The 23,608-nt window shown below is 45.6% G+C and overlaps 1 protein-coding gene across 6 annotated transcripts in view; it reads right to left on the bottom strand.

Annotated features, from left to right (window-relative positions):
* Positions 1 to 5,640: 5,640 nt before the first annotated feature.
* The window catches only part of smg6 (SMG6 nonsense mediated mRNA decay factor), a 34,207-nt gene continuing 16,239 nt past the window's right edge, over positions 5,641 to 23,608 (bottom strand). For all 6 annotated transcript variants that reach the window (XM_061298741.1, XM_061298743.1, XM_061298740.1 and 3 more), the window contains 13 exons: positions 23,277 to 23,355; positions 22,906 to 23,193; positions 22,477 to 22,538; positions 22,240 to 22,385; positions 22,037 to 22,171; positions 14,299 to 14,467; positions 13,998 to 14,217; positions 13,731 to 13,901; positions 13,357 to 13,539; positions 7,898 to 8,042; positions 6,829 to 7,055; positions 6,597 to 6,678; positions 5,641 to 6,482 (listed from right to left, as the gene is read on the bottom strand). In XM_061298741.1, the coding sequence (XP_061154725.1) occupies positions 6,349 to 6,482; positions 6,597 to 6,678; positions 6,829 to 7,055; positions 7,898 to 8,042; positions 13,357 to 13,539; positions 13,731 to 13,901; positions 13,998 to 14,217; positions 14,299 to 14,467; positions 22,037 to 22,171; positions 22,240 to 22,385; positions 22,477 to 22,538; positions 22,906 to 23,193; positions 23,277 to 23,355 (2,041 nt within the window). In that variant the 3' untranslated portion in view covers positions 5,641 to 6,348. The remainder of the gene's footprint in view (positions 6,483 to 6,596; positions 6,679 to 6,828; positions 7,056 to 7,897; positions 8,043 to 13,356; positions 13,540 to 13,730; positions 13,902 to 13,997; positions 14,218 to 14,298; positions 14,468 to 22,036; positions 22,172 to 22,239; positions 22,386 to 22,476; positions 22,539 to 22,905; positions 23,194 to 23,276; positions 23,356 to 23,608) is intronic.

Genomic DNA, 23,608 nt, shown 5'->3' with positions numbered 1-23,608 from the left:
TCTCTTGCTCTTCTGCTTGAGCTGCGGCTGGAGCCGTGGCCGGGACAGTGCGCCTGCGCACTGTGGCCTCATTGTCTTCCGGCCTGACAAACATAGTCGCAGTACTTTTCAACTTTGTCTTTTGGATTTATTCTCTTCTCTCTTGTGAAGCTTTCAACCACAGTCTAGCACAATTCAACTCTCTCTCTTTTCTTTTTCCACTTCAGCATGTATTACATACAATCAAGAAATCTACTCGCCATGAACTCATCTCCTTCAAGAGCTAGAGATTTATCGTTCCTTTTTCTCATCTTAATTTTAATTTTTCCAGTGTTTTTTTTTCCAATCTCTTTTTATTTTCTTTGAGGATCCTCAATGCAAGTTTAAATTGACCTTCTAACAAATTACTAGCCTGTGTTATTGCCGTCGATCAATGCTAGAACTGCTTTTTAGTCAATTTATCCTACCAGTCACACATTCAACCACACAAATTTCTTATCCCTGCCTACGCGAAGTCCTCTTTTAAAAATAAAAGAGCTGCTTCATCCGGAGAGGGGACTCTACAACACCCCTTCTTTCCCTGGGAACTAAAGACAACAGTCCTGTTACCCAGCCCTGCCAACGCGAAGTTGTACCCCTTAGAACAGTGGTTGTCAAATGAGGGTACACGGAGGTACATGAGATTTTACAAAAATATATAAAACAGTTTGAAAACCACTGCTCCAGAAGAGCCACTTCATCCGGAGGGGGACTCTACAACACCCCCTCCTTCCACAAGACTTCTTATCTTCTGTCTTGCCTATTTTTATTCCTGTGCACTTTTACTTTTACGCGTTTCACAACCACACAATCCCACAACTTTAGGGCTTTAACTTACTTGTCCCCTGGTTCGTTGCATTTCCGGGTCCCGTCAACCACCTCTGTCAGACGAAGGCAGACATAAGATGCTGGCCCAGCGAAGAAGTTCTCTTCCCAGGACTTTCTTTTCCAGGTCCTCCTAATGGACGCTGGCTTGTCGACAATGCAGCACGTCTTCCTCCGTCAGTCAGATGGCGGGTATGAGGGTCCCGGGTTTCGGCACCAAAATGTTAGAGTGGTGCTCACTCTAACTTATTTTGCAAGAACCACTCGGAGACAAGTTAGTCGTTTTGGGCACCTGCAGGCGGAGAGTCCATTCGTCACTGTGCGTACAGCAATGATCGAATGACGTCTGACTCTCGCTTCCCACAAGACCATCTTTATTAAGAGAAAAAGGGTGGGGGTGACAGTAGACTGAATAAACAAGTTAAAGCTCTTGCTTGACCTCTAGGTAAACAGAGCAGGGGATGTTTTACGACATTGTTTAGGATGGGACAGAGTTAGGTGGTTTATTACCGGTTACATACCAACGTAAGCATAAAACTAATCCACCTAAGTTATTTATTACCGGTTATATACATTCCAAGATAATCATAGATCAAGATAGTTTGGAAAACCCTGACACTGCTTAGTGATGATTGATGCATTTTCCAAATGGGTGGAAATAGTTCCATCTAAACGAGCAGATGCCTTAACAGTGGCAAAAGCCATCTGCAAAGCCATCATACCGACTCATGGCATCCCCCAAACCATTTACAGTGACAATGGTCCACACTTTGTGAACCAAGTTGTACAGAACATGGCTGTACACCTTGGGATAACATTAAAAAACCACTGCGCTTGGCATCCTGCGAGCGCTGGCCTGGTGGAACGAGCAAACTCCACTATCAAAAGCAGGTTGAAAAAATGCATGGAAACAACAGGCAGATCTTGGCCAGAGTGCCTAGACTTAGTGAAGCTCTATATGAGAATTACTCCCACTTCAGAAGGGCTAACACCTTTCGAAATCATCCATGGGAGACCATATAGACTACCTTTGTTCCCTGCAGATTTGCAAAAAGCAGATGAAGAGCAGTCCTTGGCAGACTATATGATAAGGACGCTCAAACTGAAAGATGTGTCAAATGCAAATTTACTGCCGCCTGATCTTTCCTCCTCACAGGTCGACAAACCCATCAATCCAGGAGACTGGGTCTACATCAAGGTCGTTAAAAGAAAGAACTGGCTCAGCCCACGGTGGGAGGGACCATTCCAAGTCTTGCTGACTACCCCCACCGCAGTGAAGATTGCTGAACGGCCCAGCTGGATTCACCTCAGCCACTGCAAGTTGCAGAGAGTGCTGGACCCCTAACTCGGAGTGGTGGGGAAGACTAACTTCAAAGGGGTCCTATCGTTTAGGGTGGGACGTCTCAATGTTGGTGAAGAAAACAACGATCCCCACTCCGCTAGGCGAGGGGATGTCCCGGTGTCTCTGCCATCCTAGTAGCAACGGGGCTCCATATGCCAGATGGATCCTCTGCTGCGTTGTGGTTGGAGCGTGCTATGGTCTATGGACTCATTTGAACAGACCAAGTGACAATGTTGACCGTGGAAAACGATGGTCACACGATGAGAACTTTGAGGACTGGTCATGGGACCCCAAAAACCCATACGAAACCAACACGTGGTACCGGTACGTTAAGTTCACTGTGAGAGCACACACACAGGAGGGATGTTATGTGTGTTCGAAACTCCCCCCTTCCTCCACGCAAGTTCACTTGGAGGCCAGAGCAATGAATGTCACTGAAGCAAAATGTATGGCATCCATGGGAGGAGTTGGATATCAACACCCTGCTGTCAAAGTGAGTGATGAAGACCCTTTCCGCCCTGAACTTGCGGAAGGCATCTGTGATAAGCTTTTCTGGACAAATCTCAATGTGACTGTTAAAGGACGAACATTACCGCAGGTGGCCTACACAGAGCGGCGGCCTGGAGTGAACTATACGTGTTACATCCAAGGAAGTAAGACCCACAAATGCATTGACAGTGACTGCTCTCCAGGAGGAAACTGGATGGGAACTTTGGACATCGCCGCTGAGTGTCAAGATAGGAGAGCCATTTCAGTTGGGGAGGGCTCTCCGACTAACATGTCTGCACCATCGAACGGAACATACTTCATACAGAATGGCTGGTGGCTGTGTGGTCACAAGGTTTATCCAATGCTGCCCGCCAACTGGACAGGAGTGTGTGCACCAGTGTGGGTGACAGACCACACCTACAGGATACGACATCGACAGCTGACGACAGCACACAACTCTTCTGGACGTCAACGCAGAGCGGTTGCAACCTTTGACCCTCATGACCCTATCTGGGGTGCGAATGTTCCAGACGACCATAAAGTATGGTCCGTTGGAGACAAAGTTGTTCATGCGCTTTTTCCCTGGGTCGGAATTGGAAAACATTCACTCTTCATCGAGACACTGAACTATCGTTTTCAATCCTTTGCGAATCTCTCACTACAAGTCAACGATGGACAAAATAGAGAGATTCAGGCTATTAGGCTGATGGTCTTGCAAAACAGGATGGTTCTGGACTTGTTGACGGCAGCACAAGGTGGTGTGTGCCACATCATTGGGACTTCCTGTTGCACATACATTCCTGGAGAAAATGACACACACATCTACGACGCCATGGCTTCACTGAAGAACTTACAGCAGGCCATGTCAAATGACAAAGTTCCACAACAGTGGGGTTTCTTTTCATGGCTATTCTCTGGCAACTGGTGGCAACTGCTGTTGAAACTAGTGTCTCCTGTGCTTGTTGTGCTGGTGTTGTTGTGCTTGTTTACGACCTGTGTTATCCCATGTTTGAAGTCTGCTGTGACGAGGGTCGTCTCTTCTACCGTAGCACACGTAAATATACAACTTCTTAGTCGTGACGGATGTGATGACCATGATGAAACGCGGATTGCGTAGGTGCTATTATACTGAGCGTGTTTTACAGAAACTTGATGATTTGACCATCGAAAATGCTTCGCAAGTGATGGATACAATGATGTACTGTTTCTGTGTTTTTCTTTTTTTATTGATAGCATTCTGGTCGCCTAAGGCAGAGGGACCGTGTGAGACTTTTCCTGCATATTAACATCGGCCAGCAGGTTTTTAGATCACACAATAAGTTTGAACTGGAGTATTGAGGAAAGTCCTCATCTTCACTGGAAGTTATTGCTATCATTGTTTGTTGTTTTTGTCGTGTTTCACCCTACACGCTCCCCAACCCATTCGCTATCATCTCAGTTTTTTTTATTGATTTTTTTATTATTGTTTTTACTATTCTTCTTTATATTTTCTTACTTATGTTTAATTGATCTGGTTCACATAATCGTATGCTAAAACAGGAGGGATATGTCAGGGTTTTCCAAAACTATCTTGATCATATGATTTGGGGGAATGTATGTAACCAGTAATGAATAACCTTGGTAGATTAGTTTTATGATTATGTTGGTGTGTAACCAGTAATAAATAACCTAGCTTGTTCCATCCTACACAATGTCGTAAAACATCCCCTGCTCTGCTAATCTAGAGGTCAAGGGCTTTTTAACTTGTCTATTCAGTCTACTGTCACCCTCACCCTTTTTCTCTTAATAAAGATGCTCTTGTGGGAAGCGAGAGTCAGACGTCATTCGATCATTGCTGTACGCACAGTGACGAATGGACTCTCCGCCTGCAGGTGCCCAAAAAGACTTAACTGTCTCCCATGTGGTTCTTGCAAAATAAGTTAGCGTGAGCACCACCCTAACACACACCATCAAGGATTGCACCATCGCATCAAACGATGTGTCGTCAATTATGAATTTTACTGACTAAGTGTGTTGGGCAGGATGGCTGAATGCGATGCGCGATTGACAACAAACAAGAAGAAAGGTGATTTCAAATTTTATTTCGAGGGAGATTTGTCATGTCTCGTCCCCAGTTTTGCTATGTGTCTAGGTTGCCATAGTTTCTGTTTGCGTCGCCCCTCCCTTCCTGTGTCACCTCAATTAATGTAACGTGTTTTGTATTTAAGTCCTGTCTGCCCCTCGCTCACCGTCGGATCATTGCATGTGTTACTGTCTTTGGTAATGTCACCCTGTCTTTTTGTTCCACGTCTTTGTCGGTCAGTCCTGTTGTTGGTTTTGTTGTACCATGATTTTCTTAAAAAAAAAATAATTAAAAAATAAAAAAAAATTGTACCCATGTATAATGCGCACCCCAGATTTTAGGACAATAAATTAGTTAAATTTCGTGCATTATACACGGAAAAAAACGGTAATTCTCTTTTGCAGAGTGACTGTTCTGCTTTTTGTCTTAAATATGTAAAACGTCCTTCTATCAAAATTCCAGTAATCTTTACTCTACTGAAAAGATAAACAATATAACCCAAAACCTACCAATATAAATAACCTGTGCTTATATAAAATTTATCTCACCATCGAGTAAACCAAGTACTGTTATTATTCATATTCAATTGTGTCAAAAATATTTGCTCCCATTACAACCACTACCTGCTAAAAAGGAATAGGGGCGTTGTGTGAGCAGCATCAGAGTGTGATTTAGCAGGCTGTGGGAGGAGTGATACACTTCTGCGTTCTGCAATTAGACCCCTCTCACTCCTGCTGCTGTGGACGAGGTGCGTCCAATCCTCGACGCCCAGGGGTCATACATCAGTGACCAACTGGTGGAGGGGCTTATTTTAATCCAGCACGGTCGCCCAGTTTTTTTTTCTTTTGTTTTATTTTGTCTGTTCTTTTACACAGAGTGCTTGAATAAAGTCGACTCACAATAATATCATCCTGAAGTTTTTAATGACATGACAGGAATGCATTTTGTGTTTCACAAATGTTTACAAAAAACAGAGTCAAATCAAGAAGCGACACGCTCCGGCGGGCACACGAGATGACGAAGCAAATTAGAAACACTAACGTTATCTTTTTTTTAGGAAACGTAAACCAAATATTTGTCTGGAATGAAACGCATCACGAGTCAGTTTGGTTGTTTGGAAATTGTAACCTGAGAATAGCAACAAAAGAAAACAGTCCTTTGCAAAATGTGGGAGGCCATTCTTGAGTGTTTCCCCTTGAAACATATAAGCAGGTGGGCGTTTGCGTCAAGCCAACATAAAAATGCACACAAAGCAGAATCTTTGCCCAAAATCCAAACTAGCATTTTGGTAAAGATTCACAAACGTCACTTTTTCAAAGTCGTTTGAGTGAAGTCAGTACTTCCTCCAGGGCAGGAAACACCCGTGTGTGCATGCGCTAGTTGGCTAGCTAGCAAGCCAGAACGGAGCGCAGTTCTGCCTTGAGGCCACTGTGGCGCAGTGCGCCCGAATTGCTCCGTTACGTTGTTTGGCCGTCAAATGGCCGCACTCACCTCCTGTCATCCCCTCGCGCACACACTCGCACACACGTCATCCCGAGGAAGAGGAGGATGAGGAGGATGGGATGGGCGAGCCTTCCCGACCGTCCCGCCAAAGGTGATCCCACTGGCGCCTTCAGCTCACTTTGGCCCAGTTGAGGAAGGCCGGGATGTCTCGAACGGGGACGTTGCGCGTCAAGGCTTTGACGCGCAGGTTGCGGTCATCAGTGAGGAGAACCACCTCACGATGAAGACGCACTGTAACCCCGCCTAAAAGGCCAAGAAGACACTTGCTTTTTAGTCAACATAACTTGTGAGGTCGTCTTTGTAACTCGGCCGCAGCTGAAATCAAAAGTTACTCGCAAATGAAAAAGATTTCCTTACTTCTCTGGTCAGGCATGAAGTCCTTGGCCTTGTCCTGGCAGTAGTGGAGGCAGCAGGACAGGATGACGTCATCGTTGTTGCCCTGACGACAGCAAACAATTGCAATTGGTTGGTTCTAATCACTCAGGCCACAAATAAGCCTTCTTGCGCCGTTCTTCTGCCCCTGACTAATTTTCGCAGTCCAAAAGTGGGACGCTCCTCCGAACGTTGCAAGCGGAGGTGGTGTTCTGACCTGCTGTCCTGAGGTGTCTTCGCTGCGGAAAGCGATGGACTCCAGCTGGGTCCCCCTGCTGGTGAGCGCCCGCAATCGCGGCTCGCGCGCCTCAAAGGCCTGCTCCAGGAACAGCACGGCCTGGCGAGCCTTCTCCTGCACACCGTGCGCATGCGCCGCCACCACGGGGTGCCCTCCTCCTCCCAAAACCTCCTGGCCTTTCGCCAGGCCGTCCAGCTCCGTGATCACTGCCGCAGCAAAAAACAGAAAAATGCTGGAAAAGGCAACATGAGCCAGATACAAAACCAAATGGGAGCTTTTCCCAACGCATATCACTCCCCTTTGACAACAACATTTGTTTGGGTACTGCTGGTCGTCTCACGGGCATTGGGAGACTGACAAATTGATCGCTAATTCGTTATCAAAACAACATGTCATGTCATTATCTGATGAATTACAAGTCGACTTGAAACAAACTACCGTTTTTTTTTATGTATAATGCGCCCCCATGTATAATACGCACCCTAAAAAAGGCATGTTGATGCTGGGAAAAAGCCTGTACCCATGTATAATACGCACCCAAATTTTTATTTTTTATTTTATTTTTTCCAATGATCGTCACACATGCATCTGGGTGTGGTGAAATTTGTCCTCTGCATTTGACCCATCCCTGTGTGATTTTGATCCATCCCCTGGGGGAGAGGGGAGCAGTGAGCAGCAGCAGCGCCACGCTGGGGAATCATTTGGTGATCTAACCCCCAAATTCCAACCCTTAATGCTGAGTGCCAAGCAGGGAGGCAATGGGTCCCATTTTTATAGTCTTTGGTATGACCCGGCCGGGTTACTTAAGTCCGTAAACGTAAAATTAGTTCAGAAAAAAGATCATCTTTGGGAACAACCGGATGTTATTCTGCCGGTCAGTATCACTGCGCATGCAGTAGCAAACTCGATAGCAAAGAAATATGTGAGACTCTCAACGGGATCACCAATATTTGAGTTTAATTGTACTCATATATAATGCGCACCCCAGATTTTAGGACAATAAATTAGTTAAATTTTGCGCATTATACATGGAAAAAACGGTAATTACCAATGAGTGGCACGACCACAATGTAGCTTCCGCAGCAGAGGAGCTTCTTGAGCGCCGCCAGGTGGTCAATGAAGCCGTTAGTGTCGGGCACCAGGAAGAGGGGTCGCACCTCCAGCTGCAGCCGCCCGCTGGTCTGCAGCACCGCCTGCCCACCAAAATCAAATTGGCAGATGACGACACACTGTTCAAGTCAAGCCACGACATTTGAGGCTTTCGGGTAAATCGGCCGTGCAACTTGTTCGGATTGTAAGATTTGATTTTTGAACAGTAATGGCTAACTTTGCGTTTAGAAAAATACATTTGCTAATACAGTGGTATCTCTTCTTACGAACATAATTGGTTCTACCATCGGGTTTGTAAGTAGAAACGTTTGTAAATAGAAGCAACGTTTCCCATAGGAAGCAATGTAAAAGCAAACAATGCTTGACGGACTATCCCAAAAGTCTCAATAAAAGTCCAAAACTCAAACTCAACAGTGACAAAACAGAGCTCCTCTTCATAGGCACTAAATCCTCCCTTAATAAAACTGGATCCATCACACTCACCATTGACTCCCCAAACATCACTCCCGCCCCTCTGGCGTTATTTTTGACCCCACACTGTCCTTCCACCAGTGGCGTAGCCAAGCCGGCGAGTCAGGGCGGCGCCCCGGTTAGGACTCCATGCGCCCCGGTTGAAAAAAAAAAAATCGAGCTTTTTTGATTCTTTATTTTCATGCCGTTTTTTTCTTTAGGTCTTGCGCGAATGTGCTTGCGCTATTCTATGTGCGCGATGTTATCCATTCACCGTTTGCCTCCCGACCCGGATGTTGTTTTAGCGATTAGTGAACGGCGTGGGTGATGTTCGATTTTTTTTCCTGTGGGCGTGCGCCCCTACTGGAAAAATTCCTGGCTACGCCACTGCCTTCCACCCTCATGTTAGCTCAGTTGTTAAGACCTCCTACTTCCACCTCCGACGCATTGCCAAAATCCGGCACTGCCTCTCTCTCCCTGCCGCTGAATCCCTCATCCACGCCTTCATCTCATCCCGGCTTGACTACTGCAACTCGCTTCTCACTGGAATCACTGCTCACTCACTCCATAGACTTCAACTAGTCCAAAACTCTGCTGCCCGCCTCCTTACCCACACCCGGTCCCGTGAACACAACACTTCTGTTCTCCACTCTCTTCACTGGCTCCCCATTAAGGAGCGTATCATCTTCAAGATACTCCTCACCTTCAAAGCCCTTCACCCCCTGGCTCCCACTTACCTATCCAACCTCCTTGTCCCCTACTTCCCCAACCGTCCCCTCCGATCCTCCAATACTTCACGTCAGTCCCAAAATCGACAGTCCCAAAATCTAAACTCAAATCCTTCGGTGACAGAGCACATCACCCCACTCTGGAACTCTCTCCCTCAGTCTGTCTGTGACTCACCCACACTCCCCATATTTAAGTCGCATCTAAAAACATACCTCTTCTCTCAAGCCTATGACCTCCCCTACCCATAACTGGTTTCCTCTTCTTAATTTGATCCCATTGTCTCTTCCCCAGCCCCCTCCCCTCATGTATGTCTTTGCCTTGTTCCCTGTAAGCGTCTTTTGGTTTTTGAAAAGCGCTATACAAAATTAATGAATCATTATTATTATTATTAAAGTCACACTTTTTGCCCTATTACTGTTATTGCCCTATTATTCTGTGTAAAACACACAGAAAAACAAAACAACAGTTTTATTTTTGCTTTTTCAAACATTTATAACAAAAACTAAATGTCACTTTATTCTAGAGCTCCTAACTTTGCTTAGGGAAGGGGAAACCTTATTTTCTACACTTGCTAAAATATACCGTAATTTTCGGACTATAAGTCGCGTTTTTTTTCATAGTTTGGGTGAGCTTATACTCAGCAGCGACTTATATATGTTTTTTTCCACAAATATTTACTTGATCATTAACACATCACTTACAAGTATAGTTGACCACCTCACGTGTTATTTTTGGTATAGTTGATCACTTCACATGCTTTGATATCTTTATCTTGAACATATTCAAAACACGAAAAATAGAGAGAAAAAAATCAAATAAAGTAATTAACACTTTAAAGCGCCATATCCTCTGGACATGTCCTCTGTCACCAGGATGACATAAAGGACGAGAAATTTGATCGATGGATTTAATGATTTGGAGTGACGCAAATGGTTTGATAATATTGTTGTTTATGTGATAGTTATTTAAAATATAGTTTATGTATCGTTGTATGGGCCTGTGGAATAATTTGAATTGCGGCGCGGCACACGGCATTGTTGACAAAGGACGATGAGATAAAAGACGAGAAATTTGATCGATGGATTTAATGATTTGGAGTGACACAAATGGTTTGATAATATTGTTGTTTATGTGATAGTTATTTAAAATATAGTTTATATATTGTTGTATGGGCCTGTGGAATAATCTGAACTGCGGCGCGGCACACGGCATTGTTGACAAAGGACGATCGATGGATTTAATGAATTGGAGTGACACAGATGGTTTTATAAACGTGTTATTTATCCCTGCAATGTGCACGCTCACATACTCATCTTTACTTATTATTTTTTGGTTAAATTAACGAGTTTTCCGACTGTGAGAGTGGTCATTGAACGCACCTCGCACAGAACGCGAATGAGAACTAAGAAAAAAAAGAAAAGAAAAGCAACCAAGCTTCTAAACATGGTTCGTATCTTGAAAAGTTTGTAAGTATAGGCGTTCGTAAGTAGAGGTCTCACTGTCGTTGCTTTTAAAAGTAGTTAGATTTGATTGATTTTTTTCTTTTTTAATCATTTGCAAGATTTGTTACCAGCCACTTTTGCTAAATTTGCCCTGAAAAAAAGACGTCACCTTTATTTGAAAGAAGAATTGATTGATGATCTTTTTTGTTCTACTTTCTCTTCTAAATGTGTGTGTCTGACTTCATAAGACAAAGTCGGGTTGTTATGATGCGTCTAGTGCAGTGGTCCCCAACCTTTTTTGCACCACGGACCGGTTACATGTCAGAAATATTTTTGCGGACCGGCATTTATATAAATAAATAATACGTTTATATAAATAAATAAATAATACATTTATAATAAATATATAAAAACGATGAAATAAAATGATACGACTGACATAAAAACAAGTACAAATGACAAAAATAAAACTCACCATTACGTTGAATTAGTGGGAGCACTAAGTTTGTTTCTCAGAAACGAGCCGGTCCCATCTAGACGTAATCGGAGACAATGACACCCGAAGTGATTAAGGTTTGTCTTTTATTGCAGAATGCTTGGTCTCCATGTGTTGAAGCAGTTTTGAATGCTTCATTGCCTGGTTAGTTAGCCTGTCGCCACATATTAGCTTTGCGGGCTCGACTGGGGAAACATGTCACGTGACCGGAACGAGTGTCTTGACCTGAATTAATTGATCGTCGATATATATATTTTATTCTGTGCGGCTTGGCGGCCCGGTACCAAGTGACCCACGAAACGGTACCGGTCCGCGGCCCGGTGGTTGGGGACCACTGGTCCAGTGTGTTGATGGAGTGTTGGTGGAGTCCAGTGCATGTCACTACTCACTGTCAACCCTCACCGCTGGCTAGCAGTATGCGAACGGGAGAGCCGAGTGCGTAAGTCTCTCTCTGCCAGTACATAGCCCAGGGGTGGGCAAACTACGGCCCGCGGGCCACATCCAGCCCACGGGACCGTTTAATCCGGCCCGCCAACCCTGAACAAATTTTATTATTAAACTTTTTTTTTTGGGTCATTTTGCCTGCAATGACTGCGTTTCCCCAGTAAATGGGGAAGCGCTCGCCTGCGCATTTACTACCGGAAGCCGTGTCAGAAAGCTCGGTGCACACTCACAAGTGCGTGTACGTACTCAGTAGTACGGACATGGCGCACTCGCGCTCTATTTGTATCAGTCCCGAATTTAGAGCGTGGGCTGTGACGACAGCATTCTTGTAATTCGCGCGCTGAGCTTTCAGATGCAGTTTTGCGCTAAAGCCACCTACAAACCTTCCCCTGGAATCCTTCCATTAAAATGAGTTGCCCAAGGAAAAGCAAGGTGGACACAGTGCCGAGTGTTTAAAAGAGAGTAGCCAATTTGGCTCGACGTACGCGACGTGACGTTCAGCCACATGAACGTCAACATCAACCCGTCACAGATCGAGGTAAACGGACCAACACCTCGGATCTCTCCTAAGAATTGCCACAGCAAATTTTACTCCAGACTATGACGCACTAGCGAAAAAGGGAGACCAACAACACTGTTCCCACTGAAAATGAAGGGGAGGCATTTTGAATATGATTTGTACACATAGCAGGGATTGAATCTAGCGACCATTCTCATTTTCAAACAATGCAGGACGTTCAAGGACATTGATGCACTACCTGTTTGCGACGAATCTTAACCTGTAAAGTTCTCAAGGCTTACTTTAAGGAAGTGTTTCCCGTTTCCTCACCTCTGTTACCAGGTGTTTGAGAGTTAAAACTCTGCTCTGATTTTCAGATACCCCTCACCGTGTTGCCGTTTTGATTACTTTCTTTGGGTGTATGCTTTCACCGATTCTTCAAGATGATATATTTGGTCAGAATGTTTGCCGTTTGATGTAATCTCATAAAATAAACATCTTTCATTAATCTGACCTGCAGGCACTGAAGTGATGGAGACTGTTATTCATAATAACAGTGTCGTATTTTATGAGAATCCTTGATAGCAGTTTTTTAGTGATTTTTTTTTTTTTTTTTAATGCTGTTGATAAATGCATTTGTTTTCAAAAAACTTGTTTGGAATATCCATGCTTTACTACCTACTAAAGGCCAAAATATTTTATGCAATGACCTTTACAGGTCGCTTATATTACTTCACACAAACACTACGTCCATCTGCTCCTGGTTCGGCCCTCCGGTCCAAATTTAGAACCCAGTTCGGCCCGCGAGTCAAAAAGTTTGCCCACCCCTGACATAGCCTCTCTAACAGCAAGCCCTATGTAGTAGTGCCTCCACGCAGCGACACATGGTAACTGGGTACAACACGGACCCAGGCTAAACTACAAGGAACTCGGAGGAGGTTTGGCCCCTAGACGTGCGGCACGCAGGCCCACCGGTGTGTGGACATGCCCTGGTGCCCACGAACATGCCCCCAACTATGGGTTAAATAGTACCACTGCCCAGTGGGCTCCTCGGGAGAGGAATGGGCTAAGGGATTCAACCCCTACAGAAAATCAATTTCCCCTTGGGTTGGTGTCAGGAAGGGCATCCGGCTGTAAAAGGTTTTGCTCCAAACATTTTCTCAGTATAGGACTCTCAACCACAAGATGGCCATTGACCGTCCCCGGTGGAAGAAAGCCATATTGAGAATCCAGTCCAACCCAGCGGCACCTGGAAAGCGGACTTTAAACCAATGATGATGATTTCTCTTCTAAATGTGCTGTTTGTGACCATTTCAAAATGCATTGTGTGAGTTTACTTGTATTTTCTGGCGGCGCTTCTGCTGCTGCACCAGTTTGTTGGTGAGGGCGTGGTGCCGCGCCTTCAGCTGCCTAATGTCGCTCTCGCCGTCTCCGCCCACCGCCTCCTGGTCGGCATTGTCCTTGTAGTCTTCTTCGCCTTCAGACGCCGACGGCGAAGACTCCACGATAACATCGTCAACCTGCGACGACCAAAAGAAAAAAAATCAATCAATTAGAACGGCAACCAGTTTCCTTCCTAGTTGCTTTTTGGAACAAAAAAACATAGAATAAAAATAAATAGAAGAAACATTTGAGGCGTCAGACACCCGTGTGTACTCGGCTTTTGTTTTTTTTGCCTTGGCTTATTAATTTCACACCGGAGTCTCGTCACCTCTTTGTCCGATAGCGAGTCTCGCCCGGCACGGGCGTCCGGAGAGGGAGGGGCTGCTGCCACGGAGACGTATTTGCCGCCCTTGAAGGCAAGCAGAGGTTCTTCCTGTCCGCACAGCGCCTCCAAGAAGTACTTGAGCACCGTCACCCGCTTGCAGTCGGCGGCTATGGCCTGAAGGCGAGGAACGCATGAAGGCTAAACAAGGCATACAGAGGCCTCCAGGGGCATTCGAAGGAAGTTCTTTGCTGGAGCTTGCAGGGGGCGTACCGTGTCGGTGCGCCGGTCCACGTAGCAGGGCTCCTGCGGTGCAGCCAGTAGTGGGATGAAGCCGGCGAGGAGCCTGTCCTCCTTCAGCTGCAGCAGCATCAGCTCCTCGTCGCCCTCCACCTCGTCCATGTCCACTTTGTAGAGCGGCACCTCGCCGTGATCCACGCGCGCCAGCACGTTGCAAAGGCACGCCAGGCACTGCCACACGTCTGGGCTGTCGCTGCCCGACCGGAAAGGAGGACATGAGGGGAAAACAGACGGCCAGGAGCAAGCGGCGGCCGGGAAGAGAAGCGGCATTCACTCTATGCCGCGGGGCGGCGGGTTCCACTGGTCCGGGTGTCCGAGCATCCAGTCGGACCAAACCTTGATGCTGGGCAGGAGCTCCCGCAAGTCTGCCGAGAAATCCGAGACCCTCAGTGGGGCCTCCTGCTCGTCCTCATTATCCTCCCGCTCGACGTCAGACGTGGAGGCTGAGATGCACAGAGAGTCGAGAGCGCAACATCGGTCACAGCGCAAAGAGAAATGAAAAGCGGAACTGTACAAGTTTATGGACAATGTGCCACTCCTTGTGACAAGGATAAAGAATACATGTCTGTGAGCAATGTTCGACTGTCTGCCTACAAGCATGGTTCCAACTTCAAATATTGGTGAAACCTATTGATGCTAACCCAGGGGTGGGCAAACCTTTGACTTGCGGGCTGAACTGGGTTCTAAATTTGGACCGGAGGGCCGAACCAGGAGCAGATGGATGTAGTGCAGTGGTCACCAAACTCCGGCCCGCGGGCCGGATACGGCCCACGGGACCGTTTAATCCGGCTCGCCAACCCTGAACAAATTGTATTAAACTTTTTTTTTTGTCATTTTGCCTGCAATGACTGCGTTTCCCCAGTAGATGGGGAAGCGCTCGCCTGCGCATTTACTACCGGAAGCCGTGTCAGAAAGCTCGGTGCACACTCACAAGTGCGTGTACGTACTCAGTAGTACGGACATGGCGCACTCGCGCTCTATTTGTATCAGTCCCGAATTTAGAGCGTGGGCTGTGACGACAGCATTCTTGTAATTCGCGCGCTGAGCTTTCAGATGCAGTTTTGCGCTAAAGCCACCCACAAACCTTCCCCTGGAATCCTTCCATTAAAATGAGTCGCCCAAGGAAAAGCAAGGTGGACACAGTGCCGAACGTTTAAAAGAGAGTGCCCAATTTGGCTCGACGTACGCGACGTGACGTTCAGCCACATGAACGTCAACATCAACCCGTCACAGATCGAGGTAAACAGACCAACACCTCGGATCTCGCCTAAGAATTGCCACAACAAATTTTACTCCAGACTATGACGCACTAGCAAACTTTAACAAAAAAGACAGCGGTGTCTACAAGCCTACTGGAACCTACAAAAGGATTATAAGGAAGGAACACAAGAACTTTAAGAGACTGCTCATGTGTGTCAGAGAGATTCTGCTCTGACAACTGAGCTGAACTTTTATCTGTTAAGATTGTGCATGGCACAACAGAAAGTTAATGTTCCATGGCTTTATTTTCTATGAAGAAAGAAGTTATTTAGTTATTATTTATTTCCTGTTTTTTCTGTGAAGAACTCAAAGAGGGTTATTTAGTTATTATTTATTTCATTGATAGTGTTATTTGTTTCCTGACTTTTTTTCTGTAACGAACCTGGAAAGGGTTATTAAATAACCGTTATTTGGTTATGTGTGGCTTTCTGGAAAACAATAAATTCTTTAAGCTCCCCTACGATCGTCACACTTTTTCTGTTACAAACTGACCCCCATCAGAGAAGGGAAACGTTATGTGGCCCCCACAGGAAAAAGTTTGGGGACCCCTGATGTAGTGTTTGTGTGAAGTAATATAAACAACCTGTAAAGGGCATTGCATAAAAGGTTTTGGCCTTTAGTAGGTAGTAAAACATGGATATTCCCAAAAAGTTTTTTGAAAACAAACGCATTTATTAACAGCATTAAAAAAAAAAAAAAAAAACACTAAAAAACTGCTATCAGTGATTCTTAGAAAATACGACTGTCATTATGAATAACAGTCTCCATCACTTCAGTGCCTGCAGGTCAGATTAATGAAAGATGTTTATCTTATGAGATCACATCAAACGGCAAACATTCTGACCAAATATATCTTCTTGAAGAATTGATGAAAGCATACATCCAAATAACGTAATCAAAACGGCAACACGGTGAGGGGTATCTGAAAATCAGAGCAGAGTTTTAACTCACAAACACCTGGTAACAGAGGTGAGGAAACGGGAAACACTTCCTTAAAGTAAGCCTTAAGAACTTTACAGGTTAAGATTAGTCGCAAACAGGTGGTGCATCAATGTCCTTGGCCATCCTGCATTGTTTGAAAATGAGAATGGTCGCTAGTTTCAATCCCTGCTGTTTGTACAAATCATATTCTAAATGCATTTTTTTACAACAAACTTGAGAGCCTCATTTTCAGTGGGAACAGTGTTGTTGGTCTCCCTTTTTTGCTAGTGCGTCATAGTCTGGAGTAAAATTTGTTGTGGCAATTCTTAGGAGAGATCCGAGGTGTTGGTCCGTTTGAGGGTGGCTTTAGCGTAAAACTGTATCTGAAAGCTCAGCGCGTGAATTATAAGAATGCTGTCGTCACAGCCCACGCTCTAAATTTGGCACTGATACAAATAGAGCGGAGTGCGCCATGTCCGTACTACCGAGTACGTACACGCACTTGTGAGTGTGCACCGAGCTTTCTGACACGGCTTCCGGTAGTAAATGCGCAGGCGAGCGGTTCCCCATCTACTGGGGAAACGCAGTCATTGCAGGCAAAATGACCCAAAAAAATGTTTAATAATACAATTTACCGTAATTTTCGGACTAAAAGTCGCGCCGGAGTATAAGTCGCACCAGCCATAAAATGCCCAAAAAAGCGAAAGAAAAAACATATATAAGTCGCTCCAGAGTATAAGTCGCATTTTGGGGGGCAATTTATTCGACAGAATCCAACACCAAGAACAGTCATGAACGAGCAACAACGGGCTAAACGATAGGTATGCTAACGTGACATTAACACAAACTAAGAGATGAGAACGGCCCTGACGAGTTATTCAAAAAAACTATTACATAAATAACACGTTAATAAAACCATCTGCGTCACTCCAATTCATTAAATCCATCAATCGTCCTTTGTCAACAATGCGTTAGCGCCGCTGACGGCTCTTGCACTTCAAAATATTCCACAGGCCCATATAACAATATATAAATTATGTATCAAATAACTAATATAAGCAATAATGTTATCAAACCATCTGTGCACTCTAAATCATTAAATCCATCAATCAAATTCCTCGTCCCTTGTCAACATCGCCGCGCGTGCGCCCTGATGTCAGCCTCGTCGTTATTCCACAGATCTATTATATAACTACCGTTTTTTTCCGTGTATAAAGCGCCCCATGTATAATACGCACCCTAAAAATGGCATGTTGATGCTGGAAAAAAGCCTGTACCCATGTATAATACGCACCCAATTTTTATGAGTTTTTTATTTATTTTTTAAGTGCCAATGATCGTCACACACGCAGGGAGGCAATGGGTCCCATTTTTATAGTCTTTGGTATGGTCTTAACTAGGCTGGATGTCTTTTTTTTTGTTGGCGTTGATTTCTCCGACTGCCCCTAAAGGCACCACCGCGATCAGTGCGCAGATGTGAAAAAGGCGTGCGGACGTGAAAAAGGCGGCTCTGTATGGGAGAGACGTTGAAGAGGAATAAAAACACCCTTGGAAACCAAAACTTGCCCCTCGTCGTGACTCGGAGCCGCAACAAATGTTTCGGATTTGTGTAGGGTACATTGTGACAGCAAACGAGCTGGTGATCGAGCAAGCATCTGATACGAGAGCATTGCGGTCGTATGGAGCGTGTTTGAAGTGAACAGTAGAGACGAAAGGAACAAGGCAAAGTGTTGTGAAATAAAATATTACCTGTAATACGCATTTTGTTATTTGCTGATTGAAACTGCTAATTAAACTGTGAATTGAAACTAATAGGAAGAAAACAACTCTCGCTCTTTATATAGCTGACGTGTCTTGCGCATCCGTTCTGCGCATCGGATCCATAGTGCGCATGCGCAGTCATACTGTTGGGAAAAATATACTTTTTATCATTGGATTCTATGTATCTACTTATGTGTGCAAGATTTTCCATAACATGTGACAGTTTGGCCTCGTGATAATGACTTGGGAGCAGATGGCTGGCTAAGGAGCTCATGTATGGAGTCACGAGCCGCGCTATACAATGAGCCCCATAGTTAGCTAGCCATGAACAGATCATGAGGTTGTCATGGGATGGCCGAAGCAGACAAACGTCTTATTTAAGTAGAAGTCATGAGAACTCCAACAGAGGTATCCATCCCATGAGCACTAAGACTACGTCTTTTGTCTAGCTAAAGTCATGGGACGACCATACCGCTTCTGTCCTAATAGTATCGCTGTTGCGCGGTGGTCATGAGATGTAATTGTGGAATGTCCTTCCCGTCTAAAGAAGCTATGCATTCATGTACATGTACACTTGCCCCTTTGTTTGTTCCTCAATAAAAGGCACGACCAAACTGAAGGAAGGGCGCAGATCCCAACCACACTCGTTGTGTCTGGGATTGAGCCCATCTGCAGATGATCGTTCGCCAAAAAGAGATATCCTGCCTCTGTGAGATTCTTTTCAGAAAAATGTTGTGAACCCAACACATACTGCCTCCGTATGACGTCCGGTCCGCGATGGAGATTAAAAAACAAACAATATTTGACAATAACACACCATCGAGGATTGCACCATCGCATCAAACGATGTGTCGTCAATTATGAATTTTACTAAGTGTGTTGGGCAGGATGGCTGAATGCGATGTGCGATTGACAACAAACAAGAAGAAAGGTGATTTCAAGTTTTATTTCGCGGGAGATTTGTCATGTCTTGTCCCCAGTTTTGCTATGTGTTTAGGTTGCCATAGTTTCTGTTCGCGTCGCCCCTCCCTTCCTGTGTCACCTCAATCAATGTAACGTGTTTTGTATTTAAGTCCTGTCTGCCCCTCGCTCACCGTCGGATCATTGCATGTGTTACTGTCATGATGTCTGTTTGCTTTCTGTTCCTGTCTTTGGTAATGTCACCCTGTCTTTTTGTTCCACGTCTTTGTCGGTCAGTCCTGTTGTTGGTTTTGTTGTACCATGATTTTCTTAAAAAAATAAAAATTAAAAAAAATTGTACCCATGTATAATGCGCAACCCAGATTTTGGGACAATAAATTAGTTAAATTTCGCGCATTATACACGGAAAAAAATCGTATATTGTAGCGTTAACAAAGTTCAAGGAAAGACGTGGGCTTGGTAAACGGCTCTTTATTTAACAAAACAAACTTACAGGCGTGTGGCGGCGTGGACTTCCAGCGACGGAAGTGGAAGAGAGCTCCATAGAATAGGACTGGGCGTGCGTAAAAGCCATAACCGAGCCCCATCCACCGGGTGGCTGTCCGGGGACGCCGCCACACGCCTGGAAGTCGACGCCGGTGCTTGGGCCGTGTGGCGGTGAACTATCTATGTTATAGTTATTTGATATATTTTATTTCGTGTAGCAACTTCAATAGTTGTTGGCTCGTTGAACTTTTCTTTTGTTAAACAAAGAGCCGTTTACCAAACCCACGTCTTTCTTTGTATTTTGTTAACGCTACAATATAGTTATATAGTAGATCTGTGGAATAAGAGCCGTCAGCGGCGCGCACGCATTGTTGACAAAGGACGATTGATGGATTTAATGAATTGGAGTGACGCAGATGGTTTTATTAACATGTTATTTATGTAATAAATAGGTTTTTTGAATAACTCTGAATTTTACGTCAGGGCTGTTCACAGCTCTTAGTTTGTGTTTATGTCACGTTAGCATACCTATCGTTTAGCCCAGGGGTGGGCAAACCTTTTGACTTGCGGGCCGAATTGGGTTCTAAATTTTGAGCGGGGGGCCGAACCAGGAGCAGATGGATGTAGTGTTTGTGTGAAGTAATATAAATGACATGTAAATTCTATCAGTGATTCTTATTAAATACGACACTGTTATGATGAATAACATTTTCCATCACTTCAGCGCCTGCAGGTCAGATTTATGAAATGTTTATCTAATGAGGCGAAATCACATCCAACGGCAAACATTCTGACTAAATACATCATCTTGAAGAATCGGTGAAAGAATACATCTAAATAAAGTAATAAAGAAATCAATAATATTGTTGGTTTCCCTTTTTGGCTAGTGCATCATAGTCTGGAGTAAAATTTGTTGTGGTAATTTTTAGGATAGAGCCGAGGTGTCGGTCCGTTAACCTAGATCTGTGACGGGCTTTGTTGACGTTCATGTGGCTGAACGTCTTCTCACACACGTAGGTCGAGCCAAATTGTCTACTCTTTTTTAACATCCGGCACTCACTCTCCACCTTTCTTTTCTTCGGGCCACTCATTTTAATGGAAGGATTCCAGGGGAAGGTTTCCGGGTGGCATTAGCGTAAAACTGTATCTGAAAACTCAGCGCGCGAATTACGAGAATATTGACGTCACAGTTACACTCGAAATTCGGCACTGATAGATGAAATTACTACGTACTACTGAGTACGCACGCACACGCACTTGTGAGTGTGCACCGAGCTTTCTGACACGGCTCCCGGGAGTAAATGCGCGGGCGGGCGCGTCCCCATCTACTGGGGAAACATAGTAATTGCAGGGAAAATGACCCCAAAAAATTAATACAATTTATTCAGGTTTGGCGGGCCGGATGCGGCCCGCAGGCCGGATGCGGCCCGCGGGCCGTAGTTTGCCCACCCCTGGTTTAGCCTGTTGTTGCTCACGTGTTGTTGCGACGCTGCGTCAGCAGCGCGGCGGTTGTTTACATAAAGGACAAAGATTGAAGTGAAGTTTGCTGACGACACGACTCTGGTGGGTCTCATCACCAAGGGAGACGAGACTCAATACAGGCTGGAGGTTGACGCATAGTGAACACGGCTGGTAAGATTATTGGTGCTTCGCTCCCCTCCTTGAAGTACATTTACACCTCCCATCTCACCCGCAAGGCGACCACGACTGTGAGTGATGTGAGTCACCCCGCTCACTCTTTGTTTGAGCTTCTGCCCTCTGGGAAGAGGTACAGGAGCCTGCGCTCCCGCACCACCAGACTCTCCAACAGCTTCATACTCCAGGCTGTTAGGATCCTGAACTCGCCCCCCCTTTCTGCGTAGCGTCTTGTACTTTGCGCTATGCTTACTGGCTGCTGTACGCACACTGGCTCAGTTTTGCTCCTCTTATTTATTGGGTTATTTGTTTATTATTTATTCATCACTCATTTTATTTATTTATTATTTATTAGTTATTGTTTGTGCCTTCTTGTTTGTTATTTTGTGTCGTCTACTTGTATGTTTATCGTGTACTGTGTCACCGTGGGATGGAGGAAACGGAATTTCGGTTTCTTTGTGTGTCTTGACATATGAATGGATTGACAATAAAGTGACTTTGAACTTTGACTCGAAGAGCTGCTGCTGACGCGACGTTGCGTTGCTGTCGTCACTTGAAATTCAAATTACAGTAATCCCTTGCTACATTGCGGTTTCACTTTTTTTTTTTTTTTTTAATTCCTAAAAAAAAACATATATAAGCCGCTCCTGAGTATAAGTCGCCCCCCCCCACCCAAACTATGAAAAAAAACACGACTTATAGTCCGAAAATTACGGTATTCAGGGTTGGCGGGCCGGATTAAACGATCCCGGATGTGGCCCGCGGGCCGTAGTTTGCCCATTCCTGCGCTAACCGCTAGCGTGGCAACGGGATTCTCCATTGTTAGCATTGAGCTCATTTGCTTGTTTAAATACATGTCACTTTCTTTGTTTTGAGTGCCCTTTGAGAAAAGTTCAAGAGGGCATGGCAATAAAAACCAAAAAGCCTCGTTGTCAATCATTTGTTCACAATAGGCCAAACGACCGCTCGCATGAGTTGAATTGGCTGCTATCTTCAATTTTTGCTGGAATGTGAAGTCCTGGAGGTACCTGCCGGAGTGTCAGTGAGCATCTGTGTGCAGCGTTTCACCAGCAGTGCAAACATGGCCAGGCCCAGTGCCGTACTCTGCTCCTGCAGCATCGAGCGACACTCTCCTCCTCCTGCGCTTTCTTCTTCACCACCGCCTGAGACACAGATGACATACACGCGGGTCATACAGTGTGTTTGTGTGTGTTGTTGCGTGTGGCGTTACCTCGAGTGAGGGCGTTGTGTATTGTGAACATGTTGATGGTGACGATCTGCAACAGCTGCGTGCTGCCCAGGAACGACGGGCGGTGTTGGAGCAGCGCACGGAACTCCTGCACAACCCTCCGCAACACCCTGGGGAATGACTCCATCCTGCAAGAGGAACAGTCGCTTTGAGATGTTAGTAGTTTGGCTCAAGTGTGACGCCACTGGACTCGCATAACTTGATCAAACTCAGACTCACCCCACTTTGGTGAAGAGCTTTCCGTGGGCGTGCAGGAAACTCAGGGTAAATCTTCTGTTGAGCTGATAAGAAGCAGGACAAACGGTCATTCATCCAGTCTGGTATTTCAAGTCATGCTACTGAGGGAGCTTTTGAATCAAATTGTGTGTTTGAACTCATTTCGCCAAGGAAACTTAGTCTTTGATGTTTTGACTTCTATGACTTCTATGTCTCGACATGTCTTGTCTTCTATGTCATCAAAACGAGTGTTACAAGGTTTTAGCAAAAGTCACGTAACCAAATTGGCGTAACAAGGGTGTTGTGAGAAGTTTGGACTTGAGTTCCGGGGTACTCGTGCGTCTCGGATGTTTAGGGTTGCCTGGGGCGTGTGTGTCTGCGACGGTACGACTAAAACCACTGGATGGCACGGCAGGAGATTTGGTGGCTTACGTCGCCGGCACTGAGGCCGCTGAGCTCTCCATCCTGTTCCGAGTCGCCGCGTCCGCCGGGGCGCAGCCAGAGCTCAGAGCGTGCCCCGCCCTCAAGCTTGGCGCGGCCCCGGACCGCGGGCCCCCAGGAGCTGCCGTCCTGTTGGTCCTGCCTCCTGCGACGCTCCAGCTGCTCCGTCTTGCGCTTGGCCTCCTCGAACAGGCTCATCAGGCTCTCCCTGGCCGTCAGGATGGGATTGGACGCCGCCAGGCTGCGCATGTAGTAATAGACGGCATCCAGCTTGCGCTTCTGTGGGCGGGGCAAACGCGCAGGGATCAGCGCGCCAAGCTGGCCAAGCGCCGCAAAAGGTCCACGCTCGTTGGGTCACTCACAGTGTAGACGGCCAGCAGGGCCAGCTGGTTGTACGGGCGGCCATTTTTGGGGGCGATCTGCTGCGCTTTCAGGTACCAGCTAGGAACAATTGCATTCAGAGACGCCAAACACATAAGCACAAAGCATTTGCCACTTTCATTGGGTACCTGAAAAAAAACAACTAATCAATCCAAATGAGGTATGTGCAAAGACCAAACATGGCCTACAGTCATCTTTGGTGGCTCTGTGGCGTGGTTATGTTGTTTAAGAACAAAACAAGTCACGGGGCTTGCGATCAGACGTGTCCATGTGAAATAATTCAAGCGTGACAACAAGGGCCCGTTTGCACAAA

Source organism: Syngnathus typhle, linkage group LG15, assembly GCF_033458585.1.
Source record: "Syngnathus typhle isolate RoL2023-S1 ecotype Sweden linkage group LG15, RoL_Styp_1.0, whole genome shotgun sequence".
In the NCBI taxonomy this organism is placed as follows: domain Eukaryota; kingdom Metazoa; phylum Chordata; class Actinopteri; order Syngnathiformes; family Syngnathidae; genus Syngnathus; species Syngnathus typhle.
The sequence above is the reverse complement of the archived record's forward strand: the minus strand, read 5'-3'. Positions and strand labels throughout refer to the sequence as shown.